Source organism: Rhipicephalus microplus, chromosome 2, assembly GCF_043290135.1.
Source record: "Rhipicephalus microplus isolate Deutch F79 chromosome 2, USDA_Rmic, whole genome shotgun sequence".
Taxonomy (NCBI): domain Eukaryota; kingdom Metazoa; phylum Arthropoda; class Arachnida; order Ixodida; family Ixodidae; genus Rhipicephalus; species Rhipicephalus microplus.
In genome coordinates, this window is record NC_134701.1 from 251,278,595 (window position 1) to 251,297,893 (window position 19,299).

Genomic DNA, 19,299 nt, shown 5'->3' on the forward strand with positions numbered 1-19,299 from the left:
CTGTGACCACGTGGTTAGCATAACCTCGATCACAGCGCAGAAGCCACCGGAAACGCACGCATGGGTCTCTTCCTTTTCCGCTAAGCTTTCATGTCGGGAGCATTGTAGCCGTTCAAAGGTAAGCTGAAAATCCGTCGAATCAATCTCTTTACTAGCATCATTCCTGTTTAGAAATCGTAAGTACTATGCTGCACTGCCTATGTGCGTGTTTGTGTGTGTTATTTAAACGAGGTAAAAGTTCTATCGGTACTTATTGGTGCTTGGCCCCACAGACTTCACGCCTGATCAGCCGGCCTGCAGAGTTTGTAACTATGTTACGAAGACCCGTGGATTGATTCCCGTTTATCGTGTTGTTAAATCGGTTTACAATGACCGCATTTTTTTCGTTTTGTGTTTTTGTATGCTGTAAACTTTGCTGTTTTGGCTCGTCGTAGACCGTCTTCGCTTCTGTTGTGCGAATAGTCATCGCTCTTCTCTTGGCAGGTTCAACATGTTGATGCCTAAGAAGAATCGCGTGGCTATCTACGAATACCTCTTTAAGGTAAGCAAAAAAATATTCTGTCTACTACAATTTGCGGGGTATCGACTTGCTTGTGCTGGTTGCGCGGCTTGAAGCAAGATTGCCCGCCCGCCTAAAGACTTGCATGCTGGCTGCGGAGTCGACCACGGTTTATAATGTTCGTAGCGCGGTGATTTAAAATAATTAGTGCGCTGCGGGGTTGCCTTCAAACGTATTCAGGGTTATCAACCATAAGTGCGTGTTATTCGTGTTTGAACGAAACTACCTTCGATTGGGCAACATAAAACTGGGTTTGGATGTATTGAAAGCTTCGGTGTGAACCCCATGACGCGTTTCCCGCAGTGAAGCCTGTTTTGTGTGTCAGTTTTTGTATTGGTTGAAAAGCTTGTGACGCATGTAAGTCGATCTTTCTCGGTATTCTGCACACACCGCGTGTTCAAAAAGCACGCGCAGTAGAAAATTAGAATTCGCCGGTGTTATGATACGACGCGGCCTGGCCACAAACGACTTGGAGTTAAATATACTAGTGTCAAGTTAGATCATTGTGCCGCCGTGTTGGTTTCGACTCGACGGTATTTGTGGCACGGTCATCAAAAACGCTCGGTCTGCCATGATGCCCCTTTTATACCCTTGTAGGAAGGTGTCCTTGTGGCCAAGAAGGACTTCCACGCGCCCAAGCACCCCGAGCTGGAGGCCATCCCGAACCTCCAAGTAATCAAGGCGCTGCAGTCCCTTAAGTCGCGCGGCTATGTGAAGGAGCAGTTCGCATGGCGCCACTACTACTGGTACCTCACCAATGAGGGCATCCAGTATCTGAGGGACTTCTTGCACCTGCCACCAGAGATTGTGCCCGCCACATTGAAGAAGCAGTCTCGCCAGGAGGCACCAAGCCGAAGGCCAAAGAGTGAGTGCACTTGATTTAACACACTAGCTGGCTTTTAGCCACTGTCACTCTGCATGGTTAAAGTACCCGTAGTTGTGTGCTGGTGTCTATGGCATTGAAAAGCGAAGCACAAGGCTGCATGTCCAATTCTCAGTCATGGTGGCCTCATCTCAATGGAGGAAAATGAGAAAAAGCCTGCACACTTCACTTTAGGTCTAGGTGGTCAGAAAGAATTGGGGATCCCCCACTGTAGCTTTCCTTGTAATCGTAGATTAATTTTGGCTTGTGAAATGTTTTCAATAAGGAAAGCTAGATGTGTCAAGTGCTTCTCTTCATTGACTACTTTCTCTCCATCTCCATTATTTCAGTTAAGAGTCTGTAATGGTGACAGACATGCCACATTTGTCTAGCTACAGCTTGAAGCTTTCCACTTTTTTTTTCTTTGGTAACTTTAGTACTTTGCGTGGAATATATTATTTGGTGGACTGCCACTATTTCATTCACTGAGTGTACATTTATACTCCTGTGTACTGGTCTGGGGAGCATTTTGTATGCTGGATACCATCTTTGCCAGGCCTCCCTGAGCCACTTCAGGTAGCCTCAGTATCAGATTTCATTGCCACTTGTATCGATTGCCACAATAGATTCACGATCTAAAGAATGAGCTGAATTAAAGAGATTTGTTGCGCACTTTCTCATATTGATGAGCACGTCGAAAGCTACATCAGTGTGTGCCACAACCTTGAGCACACATGAAATATCACATCACCATGAAAGCGTGATAGCACACATCATGAAAGCAAGAGGGATGGCTCAGGACCCCTTTTCATTTTGGGATCGGACTTTTGATGTGGGCACCCCACAACTATGATAACACTAAAGAAGGGCTTGTTACAAACTGCTTAGACACCATTTGATTTAAGCCCTGCCGTGGTGATCTAGTGGCTTATGTACTCGGCTGATGACCATGACCCGCAGGTTGCGGGATCGAATCCCGGCTGCGGTGGCTGAATTTCCGATGGAGGCAGAAATGCTGTAGGCCCGTGTGCTCGGATTTGGGTGCACGTTAAAGAACCAAAGGCGGTCGAAATTTTCGGAGGCCTCCACTACGGGGTCTCATAATCATATGGTGGTTTGGGACGTTAGACCCCACATATCAATCATTCGTTTGCTTTAATGTTACGTCATTTCTTTGGTGTGCTGCTATAGAGAGAACGTAACTTCGTTGTGTTACTGTGCTATTGGTCTTTTGTTTTATTTGGCAAAACAGCTTGTTCGTTCCAGTGAACTTGCTACCTAGATTCGTTGTCAACATTTTGTTTAGTTTTAACTTTTGGTGGAGGCGGAAGTGTACGAGGCCTGTGTACTTAGATTTAGGGGCATGTTGAAGGGGCCTTGCAACACTTTTTGAGTATGGTCAGAAAACTTTGCCGATCGGTAGTAGAGGCTCCTGACAACATGCGAGCCAAATATTATTGCACAGCATGCAGCCTGGAATTAACAAATTATCAATGTCAGCTTAAAATTGCTTTTTTTTTTCTCTTTACAAATCACGCAATATTCCCAAAAATCACACGTAGTAAGCCGATCTATCAGCCATTGGCTGATTTGAACATGGCGCGCTCACTCGTTCGAGAGATAGGTGCGGCGGGCTGCTACTTGTCCGCGCGCGCGATCACACTGAAAAAGTTGCGCATTCGAAGTAAAAAAAAAAAGTGCTCAATGTCGTGAAGCGCATGTGACGTTTTTCTGTGGCCCTGCCATCCCTCCCTGCTTAGCTTCCAGCGCTTTCGTCAGGACGAGAGTATGCAATTGCAGCATGCAACAAACCTTTGTAGCTCCACTCGCACTGGACAAATTCTTAAAATTTTTGCGCCGTTGAATTCGTGAGGCAAAAAGCTCTTCCAGTGAATTCATTTTATGGTTATTTGAAAAAGTGTTTCAGGGCCTCTTTTAGGACCTCAGGTGGTTGCAATCTATTAAGGGGAGATGCTACTCGAAAAAGGTTTTTTTTTATTTCATAACCCAGCTCCTTGAAATTTTAGGTGTTAGTAAAGCTTGCAGTGCTGATTTCATAACTGCAATTATTTGTTTGATAGCTATAGTAGTTCCGGAGTTACTACAACTTTGATATCAAAATATAGTGTTTTTTGTGCACATAATAAAGCTTACTAAAAATTTTCACACAGAATTGCAAAATGGCTCATTCTGCTGCACTTGAGCAGTACAATACAGAAAAGTACCTCAAACAGAAAATTTATTTGCTACATTAAAAAAAAAAATTAAAAGTACTAAATGCATATTTTACATCTCTCTATCAGTGTATCAAGTTGTGTAACAAAAAATCTGTGATGTATAATGCAACCTAAAGTAGATACTTGTATTCTAGAGTGGCTGATTAAGCTCTGTGCAAAATTTCATCAAGATAGGACTATTTTATGCCTAAAAAAGATTGTGCACAAGATGAGAGACTTACCTCAAAATGGAAATCGAGAAAAATGCATTTGAAAGTTGTAAATATGTTTACTCATGATTACACAGTGCGATTTGCACAAAACTTGGTGATATCATAGAAGGGACACAGCTAGAGCACCTAAAATTGTCCTGCTCCATATGTGGATCCTTCTCGCCGCTTGAGAAGGGAGTCATCAAGGCGCGCTTTCTTTGCCACGTTCCGCCGATGGGCCCTTGCCTCGGCTGTTTCACACGCAGACATTCTTTCGATTCTCCTCTGGTCGCGGGATCGGCCCAGGGTGATCAGTTGATCTGGTGGGACTACACCAAGCTCCTCTAGCACGTGTTCAAAGCTTGAATGTCCTTTATTGAACCACAACACGGCCATAGCAGCTGCAGTTTCCACTGTTGTCCGGGAGGCAAACTTAGTCTTCGGACACAACAACCAGATTTTGCTGTTCAAAGATTCTGCAGCGTTTTGGGTCTTCCCTTGGATACAACGCACCAGCAACTTTTCATCTGTGAGCCGCTTGTAAATGGGAAGCACAGGCAATCCTTGAGCCTTGGTCAAGATTGGTGTGTGGTCGGGTGGGGCCTCCCCAAGCGCTTCAGCTCGCCTATGCTTGCACCAGGAAGTCGCTCCTTCTGGACAGTATCGGTGGCTGCCTGCTGTGTTGCTCGATGATGAATGGAAATATGAGGCCCAGATGGCACGATGCATTTTCAGAATATCACCTCTGTTGTTTGTGATTGCAATACGGTAATAGTTCTGCAGCTTCTGAATTGTGCCATCTGTCAGCTTTTCCCCTCGTGGAAGTCTTGTTGGCAGTTTCCGAAGTGCAGTGCCTAGACGCTTGGCCACATGGTTTGTGCACTCCTCCTTGTCCACAACAGCTTCACCATATACCTTGGCCTCAGCGACAGCGGTATAAGCTTTGCTGTCCCCATCACTGAGGAACTTGGTGAAGCGCAATGGTGTTGTGTATGAGGATGTCCTGCCCCATATGCGCAAAGCTGCCTCAGTCTCCATGGCATGAGAGGAGCACTCTGTATTTTTTTCGCAGACAGGTGTGCGGAATGCTTGCCATATTTCTTCCTCATCACCCAAGTCCTGGTGCCGGCTACAGGCAAGGCAGTAATTCGATAGCACTTCAAAATCTAGGCACAAACCAGTGTCCACAGACACAGCAGTGCCGATGCCATTGTGGCTCTTGTGCCCTCTTTTTTGCCATGTGCCATCATACATGACAGCAACATCAGCCCCATCCACTTTCTCTTTAGTTATCATCCGCGCTTTCGCCAGGTTTTCTTGCACAGCTTTGGTAGCTGCAGCATGAACTTTTTTGCCAATTGCAATAAAAGTCTTATGATGCATAGGTATTGGCAGTCCAAGAATAGCGCAAAAACGCGACAGCTGTTCATGCCCAATGCCTATTGCACGCGCAGCCACAACTACCTTCACATTGACAGCGAAGCTGTCACGCGAGCTGCCGCTTCGGTAGCTCCAGTCATCAACGGCATCGGTGGGCTGTCTTTCCGGCAGAACACGCCGCGAACTATGCGCGGCAAAAACCACTGACTCAGGACACTCACTGTTATCACAGTGCAGCTCGAGGAACGAAGAGAGGCCCTTACGTTTACTTGCGGTGTCGCGAACGACGAGTCCAGCGGTGTGGCATGTTGGACAAACAGCACGGCTTACCATCGATGTCAGTGCGCCGATGTCACAAAATACTCCGCTCACAGAGCCACAAACACTCTTCGTTCTTTCGCTTTCGAACTGTTCAATCTTTTTTTCTGATGCGCTGATGAACTTGATCGCGGCGTCGATTTCGTCAAAGTTCCCGCAAGCCGCCGTATCCCCGCTGCCTTGATTAGGCCTAGTGGCCCGCGGCTCGCATTCTTCTACCGCTGCTTTGCGCTTCGGTTTACGTCGACGCCCTTGGTACTTGTTCTTGCTTGCAAACTTTCGTGCTCGGAAGTCTCGCTTCTTCGAGTTATCCATGGTGAACTCGGAAAAACGTAGAAACGCACGGCAAGTGCCGATCGTCGCAAGCGCTCAGCGAGCGAGGCCGATCAGATGTAGCCAATGGCGGCCTCGGTAGCGTACCATGTGACCGGTAGAGATGCGCGAAGCGGCTGCAGCTTGGCTGCAAACCGACTTGGAAACGACTGTTTTGTGAAATTCCTCACTAAAATACGAAACTAGGGGGACGCCTGTACACTAGAAGGAGCCTTGATCTACACCACCGAACAAACCCCGATGGCGGACGTCATCGTGTTGCCGAGTGGCGGATTTTCAAAAATAGCCGTCGGATGCGTGAATTCGCGACTTCGGCAGCTACCTTCACTAGCGCAGATCGACTTTTTACCACTTTCTCGTTTGAATTCAGCTATGACCTTTGGGGAAATGATAGTTGAATGATCAAAAGTGATTTTAGAAGCAATATCTCAAAAGTGGAAATTTTCGCAAAAAACGCGATTTTTCGACCCGCATCTCCCCTTAAGCCCTCCATTACAGTGTTCCTACAGTTCATTACAGTGTCGCTGTAGTGTAACTGATAAATGTCTTGCTTTGTAGTGACGCAAGACATGCAGAGTAAAACAACAGACGACCGCAGTGACTACAGGAGGGCACCCGGTCTGGACAAGAAGGGTGACGTCGGACCAGGAACAGACACAAACTTTGACTTCGTGAGTTTGCCACATTAGACCGTTCCATTTCCTTTCCTCGTGTATGCCTTCATCAGTAGCAGAGTGCACATTTGTGCATGCAATTTCTGTCTTGTAGACATGGAAGAAGCATAAGTGTTGTGCTAGTCATGTGACATTTTCATTTGCCACTTCATTTGACTGCAAATTACTGTTACACATGGCTTGTTCAGTAGTGTACTGTAGTGTGTGGTGGGATGGTCAGGCAATTTTTTGTTCTCGAAAAGGTTGTAATTTTTTAGCCAGTGATTCAGACCTTGCGGAACTGAATTGTACATTTACTGATTCCACAGTCAGACTTTTTTTTGTAAATATAATTACTTGTTTAAAAATACATAAAGGATTTTCCTGCAACCATTGGTTTCTATCAATAGAATGCTGCCACCATCAGTTTATGCACTATTGATTTGTCTTAAAATAGGTCTTAAAATTAATCTGCAGAATACAAAAGTAATGTACAACAACCTCGTAAGAGAGCAGTGCTTCGAGACAGTAATAGTGCACTTGAAGTTGTAAAAGACTGTCTACTTAAGACAGGTAGTAACCGCGGAGCCGAACCACGATACTGAAGCAACTAGAAGAATAAGAATGGGGTAGAGCACATTTCGCAAGCACTCTCAAATCATGACAGATAGATTGCCACTATCCCTCAAGAGGAAGGTATATAACATCTGCATCTTGCCGGTACTTAGCTATGGAGCAGATACCCGGAGACTTGCAAAGAGGGTTCAGCTTAAATTGAGGATGACACAGCAAGCAATGGAAAGGAAAATGGCAGGTGTAACCTTAAGAGAGCAGAGTGGATTAGGGAACAAACTGGGTTTAAGGATATCATAGTTGATATCAAGAAGAGGAAATGGACATAGGCCGGGCATGTAGCATGTAGACAGGATAACCGCTGGTCAATAAGGGTAACTAGCTGGATTCCTAGAGAAGGCAAACGGGTTTGGGGGAGACATATGGTTAGGTGGGCAGATGAGATTAAGAAGTTTGCGGGTATTAATTGGCAGCAGCAGCCACAGGACTGTGTTGACTGGAGGAGCATGGGTGAGGCCTTTGTCCTGCAGTAGACGTAGTCTGGCTGATGATGATGATTATTTGTGACTAAAGGGAATACAATTGAAGCATATACAGTGGACTCTCATTACGGGGAGACGTGGCCCTTGAAAAACTGAAAACCGCGAAAAAAATCTGTAATTGAAAACCCATATTTTTCGGTTGTATGTCAGATAAACTGCCTATTCTGTAAATATTAGCACTTAATTCAACCCCTAAGTGCACAAAATATGCTATTTTTGAGGTCGCCGCAGTTCCCAAAACACGCACAAAGGCCAAAATCAAACCAAACTTACGCATTCGCCATTCCGAGACCATGCGGCCATCGTTGTGCCGTGCCATCTTGGTCTTATTATCATCGTGAATTCTTTCTCTCTCGTTTGCCGCATTTTAAAATGACGTCAACGGCACGGTTGAGAAGCTATACGCGTTTCTACAAGATGATATGCGGAGCGCTGATCGGCTAGAGCAGCGCATTCATATCTCGCGGGCGAAAGCGTGCCTGCCATTGGCTGCTGCGCTGGAAGCGGGGGCAGTCCCTCCTGGTGATGGCACGTCCAGCGTGCTTGTCTCACTGTTGCTTTCTGCTCCATCTGCTTCGATAGACGTTTGCTTATGGGTCGCTTTTTGCCTTGCGTTGTATTTTCGATCAGTTTCGTTTCTTTTCTTTTTTTGCACAAGTTTTGTGCCCTTTATTTTGGTGCTGTGCATGATCCTGGCAACCAAGCTGAAGACGGTTCGGATCGCGGAAACACGTTATGCGGATCTACGAGAATCGAAATACCGCTTTTCTGCTGCAAAGGCCCAGTGCGTAGATGCTTGCTCCGGCGAAACTGTGCTGTTGGGTGCCACCAGTCAGAATCTGACATACCGTGTGTACCTGGAACTGCAAATGCACCGAGCGTGTCCGAGATCGCCAGATCCAGCACGTACTCTGAATCGGTACCGTCGAGCGTGACACCGAGTGTTGCTGAAATGCCAGACCTAGCACTTTGCATTGGGGCCAATAGCGTGCATGGGCCATTCACCCTTCATCTGAAGACGCGTTTTCTTAACTAAGGCAGAAATTGATGCAAATGTGAGAAGCCGTTCGCGCTGAACTCGCATCTATGCCATCGACGCAAAAAATATTTGAACTGATGCAGCCGGCTCTTGAAAAAGATGCCCTACGTCTGAAAAAACATTCTAAACGGCACTTAAAAAATATGGAGGGAAGACAAAAGAGGAAAAAAAGTGCCCAAGGACACTTCGAGCTACTCTGCTGGAGCTTTTTGAGAAAAACACATGTGCAGAACTTTCAAAACCCGTTTTCTCAAAATGGATTTTTTAGTTGTGGTGCTGAGGGAAGCTATTTCTCAAGAAATGCTTATCAGATTTGTGTGCCGTTTCTTTTACTCAGTTACAACTCATTATCGCTAAAGTACATTGCCTAGTGGCTCTTAAGGTCTGCCATTTCCGCGGATTTGCGGCGAAGTTGGGATCAGGAATAGACACACCGCACCTAAAGTTTTCGAATTAACCAGACTTGTGCTGACCTTTGCTTAAAATTATCCGCTCTAACTTGCATTGCGAAATACGGGACCGCGGAAATACTTTGAATCAAGTGGGATTTCGAAATAACAGAGTTCTAATTAACGAGGTTTTACTGTACTTTATTAAGGTGCACTCGTGGTTCGCAGTACAGTGAAACCTCGTCAAACCGTACCGGCGTAAACAGTAGTTTCGTTTTAAGAGTAGTGAAGTCAAATCCACGACTCGGCGGCTATTGAACATAATGCATTTTGTATCCACATAAGGCCTAGCAGCATATCGCATATGTATCGGTTAATAAGTAGTTTTTCCAATTTTTGTTGCGCACTCGCCGCGGCATGTCGTCCCCCACTGGGTAGTCTCGACAGAACAGCAAGCCCCAGAGATCGAAACACGCTGCACTTGTTTGTGTTGATGATGGTGGTGGCTGTGTTGGTGAACGCCATCTCTTGAATTTTTCTGCAACAAGAAGCACTCGGCCGGCTAGGCTTCTGGTGTTCACGCGATGGCGCTTTGCACTGGCACACAAACACGGTGTGCGCTTGCTTTGCTTTCTTTGTTCCTTTGGCGCCGTGCATAGGTGTTCTCTGGTTGATCCGTGCCGTACAGCTTTGCACTAACACACAAACACGGTGTGCGCTTGCTTTGCTTTCTTTGTTCCTTTGGCGCCGTGCATAGGTGTTCTCTGGTTGATCCGTGCCGTACAGCTCTCGCGTCGTTTTTCACGTGTTGTGTATGTGTGCTTGTGCTGCTTTGTACTTGCGTCATGTCGAAGCTGGGACAAAAGCATCGAGTGCTAAAAATAGAGGAGAAATTGAACATAATTCATGCTATTGAAAGTGGCACGAAAAAATCGGCGCTGGCAAGCAAAAAGGACCTGCCGTTGACCACGGTGTGTGGAATTAGGAATTCCAGAGAGAAGTTGTTCGGCAGTGCTGCTGCAACTGCGAAAAGGTGCCGGCTACGCGGTTCGGCGTTTTCGGATGTAGAGGAGGCGCTGGTGAAGTGTCTAAAAGCTGGACGGTCAAAAAATCTGCCTATCAGCAGACCCCTGCGTGGAGAAGGCCCTGGTTTTTGCCTCGCAGCTCAACCATAACAACTTCGTGTGCAGCAATGGCTGGCTGGCCAGATTTAAGGCGAGGCACGGCATTACCATGAGGACTGTTTCGGGAGAAGGTGCTGCTGCTGACGTGGATGGCGCAGAGCAGTGGCAAAATGGTCAGCTGAAGAACATCTTGGAAGACTATGCACCTGATGACATCTTTAATATGGATGAATCGGCACTATTCTTTAAGCTGCTACCAGACAAAACGCTCGCGTTTAAAGGCGAGACGTGCACCGGTAGCAAGTATGCAAAAGACAGAATATCAGTGGCGTTTTGTGTAAACATGACTGGAACCGACAAAACTCCGCTTCTCGTGATTGGAAAGTCGGCGAAGCCTAGATGTTTCAAAGGCGCCCGGTTGCCATCAGGGGTCATCTGTCGCAGCAACACCAAAGCATGGATGACAGCAAAACTCTTTGAGGAGTACGTGCGCCTCATCGATCGTCGTTTTGTGGCTAAGAACAGAATTGTATTATTTCAGACGACGCTTCGGCGCTTGGCACCCTGGACAACCTGATGGCTGTGAAGTTGGCGTTTCTGCCACCAAACACAACAGCGATTGCCCAGCCCTTGGACCAAGGCATCATTTGAGCTGTAAAACAGCTCTACAAGAAGAATCTGCTGCGCAGATTTCTTCTCGCTATTGAATGTGGCAAATTATTCTCTATCGACCTGATTGGCTCGATTCACCTGTTCAAATACTCGTGGCGGCAGGTTAAAGCAACGACAGTTCAAAATTGCTTCAAGCGTGCTGGCTTCAGTGTGTGTGCGGGCGACACAGATGACGCCAGTGACATCATCAACCAGACTTCGGACATCGTAGACGAAGCTTGCAAAACTCTGCTAGCTGAAGTGCTGGAGCGGCAGGGCGTTACGGAAGGCATTTCCTTCCCCGACGCAGACAGCGATGTGCCCACATCTCTGGACATGTTCGATGAAGCCATTGCCTCGGTTGTCGAAGTGTCGCCAAATGATAGTGATGAGGACGACATAGAAAGCGACAACACGGGTGATCCAGGTCTGACAGTGGCCAAAGCTGCGCATTGCGCCAGCGTCATGCTGGTATTTGCCGAGAAGAGGGGGTTTGAGGCCGCTGTCGTTGCTGCTAGGCCGCCGCGTCGTCAAATGAAGATTACAGACTTTGTCACGCGAAGTTAATGAATTACTGCACGTTTTTTGTTCTTTCATCGCACTCCCTGAAGGTTTCTTTTTTTGACAGGTAAGTGAGCGAGCTGACGCTATTTCGGTTAAGCAGTACTACCGTTTAGTACGTACTTTTTTTGAGTACAGCGACAGCATGACGTTAGATCACGGGCAAGTGGGACGCCGTAGAAACAGAATAGGACTTATTTTCGCGTCTAAGTGTTTACAAATGCGGTTGTGCCGGCCACATCGAATTTTTTTCTTTTATTTCTTTCTTTTGTCGTTTTTTTAATGTGTACGGCTCATTTTGGAGCCACCTAAACAATGATGCATTTGCAGAATTGCAATATGAATCCTGTACTTCTGCTGCGACCCTCTCAGTTAGCAAAAAATGCCTATTAGAAACGTGTGTTCTCGCTTGCGTTCGTTTTGCGGATGTTCTCGCGGTCAATTGAGGGTCTGGGAAATCGGATGTCAACTGTATTGGCCAAACGGGCCGAGTTGGCAGCACTTGCTTTCTTCCTTCATGTCTTTGTAGTGTGTGCGCTGAAAACTTTCTGGTTTACTCTTTGCTTTTCTTGTTCGTGTTAAGTGGGGCTGTATTGCTATTTCAACCTTCTCCAAGAATATGCACTTGTACTCTAAACTTATGCTGCTGCAGCATGGTGAACAAGTGTAAGACTCTAATGTTACTTTTTCCGAGGTGATAGGCTGAAGGGTGCTTTGCTGTGATGGCTGCATACTGATAGAGGCACAACACATTGTCGTTTGCTTGCATTTGTAAAAAAAAAAAAAAAAAAAAAAATCAGTAAGTACCCTCAATCGGCAGCTGACCATTATCAGGCCTTAAACACTGAAATTGCACTTCTTTTGTGACTATAAAGCAGCCGAAAATGACTGCCACAGAGTAAAGTATTCTTGTATATGCATCAACACTGTGTTTTGCTTGTAAAGTTGGCTAAGCATAACATTTCAGCAATTGTATATTGTGCTGAAGGACTAAGCACTTCCTTGCATTCTGGAAATACCAGGCAGTATGCTCAATCTGCAGCTGACCATTACGGTGCCTCCCAGCATGAAAATTGCACATCTTTTGTGGCTAGAGGAGCAGAAAATAACTGCCACGCTTAAGTTTCCTTGCATATTCATCGTTTTATTTTGCTTGTAAAGGAAGTATAACATTCCAGCAACCGTATACACATTCAAACCTCATAACGAGGTTGCATCTTACACGAAAATAAGTTTGTTATATTCAAATATTTGTTACAATGGTTTTTTGCTAACACTATTCCTATGGCAAAGCTGTGCTTAATTTACTTTGTTATAACCAACATTTCGTTATATCGAGGTTTGAGTAATGCTGAAGGACTAAACGTGTTTTCGCATACAAAACATTCGTGCAGAGTTGGTTGAGTGTAAGTGCAGATTGGGGATAGGTTCTGCTGGCATGATGTGATCTAACACAAGTTCCTCACTTCCTTTTGCAGCGGGGTGGCTTTGGACGTGGCCGTGGAGCTCCACAGTAAAGCACTTCAATGCCCGTCTAGGAGCTTGTGAATAAAATAAAACTTGCTTCAGACAAAGCAGTCTCTTCATTGCGAAAGGGTATTGTCACGAAAGAACCTGGCATTCCTATATGGATAAAGCTGCAAAACAAAAGAAATGCACAAAATTAGTGTTTGTGCTGAAAATTGTACAATATTACTTGAATGTGCAGCTATTCATGCATCAAGCCTTCTAAAGAAATCACTAAGTACCCTTTTTGGAATATGAGAGGCCTTTAGGATATGGGGACGCTTTCAAAGAGAGTAAGTGCAGTGCTTGCCTAGTTCTCTCGAACTATAGAACCAGGTTTAATGCAGCTTTTCAAAGCATGGGCTAAGGCAGGGCAGTGGTCCTAGAGATGAATCATAGAAAAGTGTTTCTGCATGTATAGTATTTTTGTAACATCGGTATTGCCACAAGTGCCGACAGTTTTTTACATCTTGGATTGATATTCCAGCCGCAATTAAACAGAAAAGGCTCACTAAGTAATGTGCTGCCTCTGAAGGACGAATGCTGCTACAGTAGGCATGCATGCTATGTCCCTGATGGCTACGAATATTCTAACAAAAATACTTGAATATCTTGTGTTAAATGTGGCTCAGAATGAGCTTTGTTTTATTGGAATTTTTTTTGGAACAAGCTTTTACTTAATTCCTTGAATCAAGTTTCTCAAGCTCTAGGTTAGCTACAGCTATAATTTTTTTTTTGCTGCATAAAGTCTGAAATGCTGCACGCACATTGTTCTATAAATGTTTAAGCTGTCTTTGTTCATTTTAGTAGCTGTACTGAAACACGGAATTTCAATGGGCTGATAAATTGCTAATTATTGTTATATTTGAAAAGTGCAGTGTTTCAGTGTTTATTCATTTTGCTTTTCATGCATGTGTGAAAAACATTTTTCGGCCCTGTTTATTATTATAGTGTCACAAAACAATAGAAATTAATTTTACTATTTAAATTATCCAAAGTAAAAATTACTGCACTATTAAAATTGGCACAAGAAAATGCATATTTTTATATCGAACATGTCTAGAAATTTAAGATAGCCCCAGGTACCTGACCATTGAGTGCCTCTTTTTTTTTTGCTTAATTTAAATTTTTCAGAGGAGCCTAGGAAGAAATTGCCCTAAACTTGCTTCAAGTGACCGCAAAAAAACAACATATACACATTTTTTATTCTTCAATAACAGCAACATAATTTCTAAAAAAAAAAAAACGCCTATGTATACTTGTTCAAACATTTAGCATTGCTATAAACATTTGTACTACATAACTTAAGTGCACTAAGTGGTGTCAGGTGGAAACTGGTGGGAGAAAAGACACTGTTGGTCCAGTCAACGTGATCTCACCACATATTCTTTTGAAATGTCGCTTGCTCTTCAACATCAGAGTCTTAATTATTAAGTAACTCCTCCTATGACTGATGTTACTGAGCCACATTCCAATCCAGAGAAATTGCCGCAAGACTCGTTTGGCAATGCACTTTTATATCGCAGACAAACTGAGTGGGTGAGTGCACTGAACAAAGCTGTGTAGTTGTGTTTGTCAGGAAAGCAGAAAAACTTATAATCATTTATGTCATTGCCAACGAGACAGTAGTTTTTGCAAAGTCCCCGAAACTGGAAATGCAACTACAGCAGCATCGTGTATGCGAGTCAGTGTCTGCACAAAGCGCTTAATTGCGCACAGCAAAGCGATCCATTTTGCAGGTGCAATAAGCGGGAACCTGAAGGATGAAACCGAAACTAGCTGGCACACTGCTGCAGTGAAGCTTAAGAAAAATGGGACATCAGTGCAAGCAACAATTTCGGGTATTCGCGTGATGCGAAAGCACTTTTCAAGAAAGAAAGGTGATGGAAAAAGGTGCGATTTCTAAACATGCAGGCAATGACGTATACATGTATGTCTTTGACCGTGAAGTAACTGTTAGCGAATGATGTACACATACATCTTTGACCCTCAAAGGGTTCATTACAGTTTTCAAAAGGAAAGCACTGGATAGCGTAAAAAAAGAAAAGAAATTTCTAGAACAAGTTTCTGATCATGCAAGTAAATAGGGTACTGTAAGCATGTATAGAAACATACGAAGAAATGACCCATGGCAAAACACTATTAGAAATTGATGTTACACTCATGTGCTGGAGTTTATGGTGCAAAATTTAAACAAGTCATTCTTTATATTTTTTTTCCTCAAAAGTAGGGTACTACTTGTGAAGTTGACCATTTCTCTATTGTCTGCATAATAATGTAATCACTTTAAGATAAACAGAGGCAGTGGTCATTTACCAAGAACAAGTGCTCTGACACTTACCAAGCCCATTCATTGGCCACAGGATAGATTCCAATGGCAGAGTTAGAGCAGCTGATCGACTTCGCAAGCGAGCACTCGATTCTAACGTGGACATCCAAATCCGTGATTGGAATGTAATGTGCGCTTCCGGAGCAAGAAGGAACCAAGTGCTAGAGTTGATCAGAATACCTTGTGTGTAGTTATTCCATTCTGCTAATTCCACCGTCGAATTTTGTCAGATTTCCACTCATACCCAGCAGTTTCAGTGTCGCTCTCCGATGAATCGCTTGTGCAGGAATTCTGGATGCCGCTATTGATCAGTGGAAGCAATGCCACATGATTTGCCCAGATGCCCATGTCGTCCGTCATTACTGTCAATGCACGGGACACTGGCAGCGCCCTCAAGCAGGCAAACGTGCCAAAGAAAGTATACCGCTCTACCGATTTTGGCAAAGCAACTTTTCATTCTTCACGCAGTAACTCCCGCTGTGAATCCACTCCGACTCTGCCCTTGGAATTCAAGATAATTTCCAACGAACGTGGCAACTCGACAATTAATGCCTTCTTTAATAAAGCAGATAAGCTGATCAGAGAGCCATGTGTAACCAGCTTTCAGCGACTGTTGCTGATAGGATTTCAATCATTGCACCAAGCTGGCACACCAGGATTCAAAAATAGTTTGCATACTACACGTGACAACAGGATTTGAACTCCTGCTTTGAATCAACCATAACAGTGAAACCACCATACAGAAGAGTTGAAGTTTTTGTTTATAAGCGCAAGAGTTTAAATTAACAAATCGGGCAGATAACTTCAAAAAACACCACTCATGCAGTAAGACTTGCTGCATTATATGTGGTCTATATTACGGATCTGTCATTTCAGTTCTTTGCTGACTAGTCTTATCACTTCTTGAAAATCTCATAACTTGAAAAATCTGTGCATGTATCTTACAACATGTTCTTTCTTGTTTAATTACTGCCATTGTTGAGGTGTCCCACAAAGTAAAAGCAGCTGTTGCTTATTTACACTTTCCCTACTTGTCGAGATGCCTCGGGTGTGCCTGAGCTCAGATGCCCCCCCTATAAGCGAGTGCGGCATGCTAGAATAATGAAGCATGTAAAGTGACTCTTGTTTGACAATTACATAGCATTATCTTAACATTTAATGCCTGTTCCATTCAGACCAGTGTACAGTTCGGCAGGAATGCTTGTGCACACTCACTCACACACCATTGATGCCAGCCTCAGTGGTAAACCCAGGACAGAAACTGAGTACAGTGTTGACGAAGCCTTCACTAGGCTTTATTGTGGTTTTCGTCAAATACCTAGAGAGGCTGTAACTTACTACAAGACCAGTGTGGCTGATAGAGAATGCTCAACTCCAAAGGTCAATTCACTCTGAGTATCCCTAAGTACTACTGCAATAACAAACAAAAATAAGCCTAATTTCTCACGTTACAGGCCATGTGTGAACATATCTAAGATTGACCAGCAGTGAAAAACATTTGACAGTTTCAGTTACATATGTATCAGTTACAAAATACTTGTATACAGATGAGTATTTTTTGGTGCATTTGGAAGCAATAAACTGAAGCCATTAAATGTTTTTTCAGTGCTGAAAAACGTGAGATACGTTTGCATTAGGAGGCTATTTTTTATGTGAACTGTAGAACAGCATGATTGAGAAGTTTTGCAAGCAGTGCTACCAATTTCAGAATTTTTTTTCTCTTGAAAATAAATAGAACTTTTTAAACGCTGGCCAGTATAAGGAGGTTGCGTTTCTCAAATACATTTATTTGGTTTAATAATTAACTACTGAAACTCCTATCATTAAGCAACAAAAGAAAAGTTGCTGTCTGCGTGTTTTGAAGCAAAGCAACGCATGCACCCTTGTTCTTTCATTAGTCTGGAAGTGGTGGACAATCTGAAGCCTTACCCTACATACTGCTCGTCCCCTGACAAGGCCAAGTGGAACAGGGCCGTATGCACGGGAATCCGTCGAGTTCTCCTTGTTGTCACCTTCAAGCCAGACATGCCCCTTTGGTATCTGCCAAAAGATTTAAATGTGTAGTTTCATGTAGTCTAGGTTCAGGGTGCTGTTACAAGGCCATTGATTTCACTGTCTATGCATGATAGTTTGATTCCTTAGAACAGCTACTCAAACAATGGTCCCGGTGCACATACTCGTCCATCACAAAATGAATAAATGCTTTACCTATATAATGGGTCTATACAAGCTATTCGGTTGAAATACAATGTCAACGTGTGAACTGTGCAGAATAGCACAATTTTGAAAGTTGCAAGTATTGCTTTCGATTTCAATAATTTTCTACCCTTGGAGATAAATGAAGCTTTTAGAGTGCTGCTCAGGTCAGAGTTTTCTTCTTCATGTGTGTGTGTGTGTGTGTGTGTGTGTGTGTGTGTGTGTGTGTGTGTGTGTGTGTGTGTGTGTGTGTGTGTGTGTGTGTGTGTGTGTGTGTGCTTGAGGACCTAGCGCTGTTTCCACACTGACACGAAAAAGCACACACCACGATTCTTCGTTGCGTATTCCATTTTCCCTCCATTTACTAGTTTAACGCTTTAACATCAACAACGTTTTAGGCGTGAAATGTCGAACGTACCCTCTGGACGAAGAGCCCCGAAATCAGCTGGTCTCCGTGAACGCCGACGACTCTCTTGCAAATGTATTGCCGCGGATTGTTGGGGCACTTCGCTATAACGATGTCGCCTCTGCAAAAGATGCGATTTTTTTTTTTCCCGTGCACCACAGTTTTGACTTAGCACGCCGTACGCGAGTTTACCTCCGAATGCGGTTCATGTGCACAGATATGTGTTCAGTGAGAAGGATGTCGTTGGACGCAATCGTAGGCTCCATGGAGGAACCGCTGCACTGAAAAGGGGTAAAACGTTTATCTATCAAAGTCGAGCATTCGTGTTTGTAACGTAAGCACTTACTATAACCAGGTCCCCGCCGAACTCGACAACACAGTAGGCGATGGCAACGCTTTGGACAAGGAATCCGGTAGCACGCGCACATCGCGACAACACACGACTTAATAGCGTCATGTGACAGTTTTAAGTAGACGCGATCGTAATTAAACGACAGTGCTCCTCGCGCAACAGCGAAAGACAAACATTTCCGTTATTCGCTTTAAATGCACGAGAAAAGAGTAGATCAAACGTAACAACTCACGCTCTCCGCACTGGCTTTACGCTGCGGATTGGATCGGCCGGACTAAGCCCGTTGTTCCAGGCGGCTTTCAAAAGTTTTTGTTTCAGTTTCATTCATGGCTGAAGCATTTCATTCATCATTCTCATTGCTTTGAAGTTTCACATAATGGAGTGCATACGAAGGCGTTTCGTCATTCACTCTACGGATGCACCACACACGCAAAGGTTCGTACACTTGCAACATTTCAAATCTTGTCACTCATGGCTTATTGCTACTGCTTCATGCGGAGGGTCGGCGCCACTGCGACTCTCTCGTATCAGTGTACGTCTTTCACAACGAATTATTATTGAACGGTCCGGCACCTTGCTTTATTCACATAAATCATTACCGATTTATAATGCAGCTTTACGAGCATAGCAAACGGAGCTCGAGGTGCATTATAGCAGATAGAAAAATAATGCATAAAAATTCCGAAGACACGAGTGTGCTACGGCGGCAATCTTTCTCGTGCCCACGTGATAGGGTACATTTAACTTTGGAGTGTTTTGTCATAACTACCATGTATAGTGTTACTTGTCCTCATTTAATGTAGGCCGAAATGTTTCCTCAATAGTGAATTAGTAGGTTCTTAGCAGGGTCCAAAAAGGGCTCGGTATTAGCAATAAATTACTCAGCACGACAGCTGTTTTTGTACAAAGGCTTGTTTACAAGCAACATATCTTTGTCATATTACAGTGACTTTTTCAGCACTAATAATTTTACTGTGATTCAACTCAATTTATTTTCTATAAAAACCACATGCATTTACCCATAGCCTTACGTGTTCGGTCAAATATACAATTTGTTTTACTGCAAACATGGCCACTAGGAAAGCAATAAAAAAGATA

General features: G+C 44.2%; 2 protein-coding genes across 3 annotated transcripts; one reads left to right on the forward strand and one right to left on the reverse strand.

Annotated features, from left to right (window-relative positions):
* Positions 1–18: 18 nt before the first annotated feature.
* LOC119170126 (small ribosomal subunit protein eS10) lies at positions 19–12,986 on the forward strand. 2 transcript variants are annotated; one of them, XM_037421179.2, is made up of 5 exons: positions 19–118; positions 484–541; positions 1,157–1,424; positions 6,439–6,551; positions 12,891–12,986. In XM_037421179.2, the coding sequence occupies exons 2-5, from the start codon at positions 491–493 to the stop codon at positions 12,927–12,929; spliced, it is 471 nt and encodes a 156-aa protein (XP_037277076.1). In that variant the 5' UTR covers positions 19–118; positions 484–490; the 3' UTR covers positions 12,930–12,986. The 2 variants fall into 2 exon arrangements, with proteins under 2 accessions (XP_037277076.1, XP_075735661.1); XM_075879546.1 differs by lacking the exon at positions 19–118 and adding an exon at positions 152–176.
* Positions 12,977–18,445, reverse strand: LOC119170125 (mitochondrial inner membrane protease subunit 1). Its single transcript, XM_037421178.2, has 5 exons — positions 18,196–18,445; positions 18,042–18,130; positions 17,862–17,970; positions 17,177–17,287; positions 12,977–13,049 (listed from the first exon to the last, which is right to left on the reverse strand). Exons 1-5 carry the CDS (start codon positions 18,304–18,306, stop codon positions 12,996–12,998), a joined length of 474 nt encoding a protein of 157 aa, XP_037277075.1. The 5' UTR covers positions 18,307–18,445; the 3' UTR covers positions 12,977–12,995.
* Between the last annotated feature and the right edge of the window lie 854 nt (positions 18,446–19,299).

Excerpts from the sequence above, each read along its gene's own strand:
- LOC119170125 (XM_037421178.2), bottom strand. The coding sequence starts at position 18,306 with ATGACGCTATTAAGTCGTGTGTTGTCGCGATGTGCGCGTGCTACCGGA. Across the intron at positions 18,131-18,195 it reads TCGGCGGGGACCTGGTTATA|TGCAGCGGTTCCTCCATGGA; the intron begins GTAAGTGCTTAC and ends ACCCCTTTTCAG. Across the intron at positions 13,050-17,176 it reads GGGGACGAGCAGTATGTAGG|CTTTATCCATATAGGAATGC; the intron begins GTAAGGCTTCAG and ends TTTGTTTTGCAG.
- LOC119170126 (XM_037421179.2), top strand. The coding sequence starts at position 491 with ATGTTGATGCCTAAGAAGAATCGCGTGGCTATCTACGAATACCTCTTT. Across the intron at positions 542-1,156 it reads TCTACGAATACCTCTTTAAG|GAAGGTGTCCTTGTGGCCAA; the intron begins GTAAGCAAAAAA and ends ATACCCTTGTAG. Across the intron at positions 6,552-12,890 it reads CAGACACAAACTTTGACTTC|CGGGGTGGCTTTGGACGTGG; the intron begins GTGAGTTTGCCA and ends TTCCTTTTGCAG.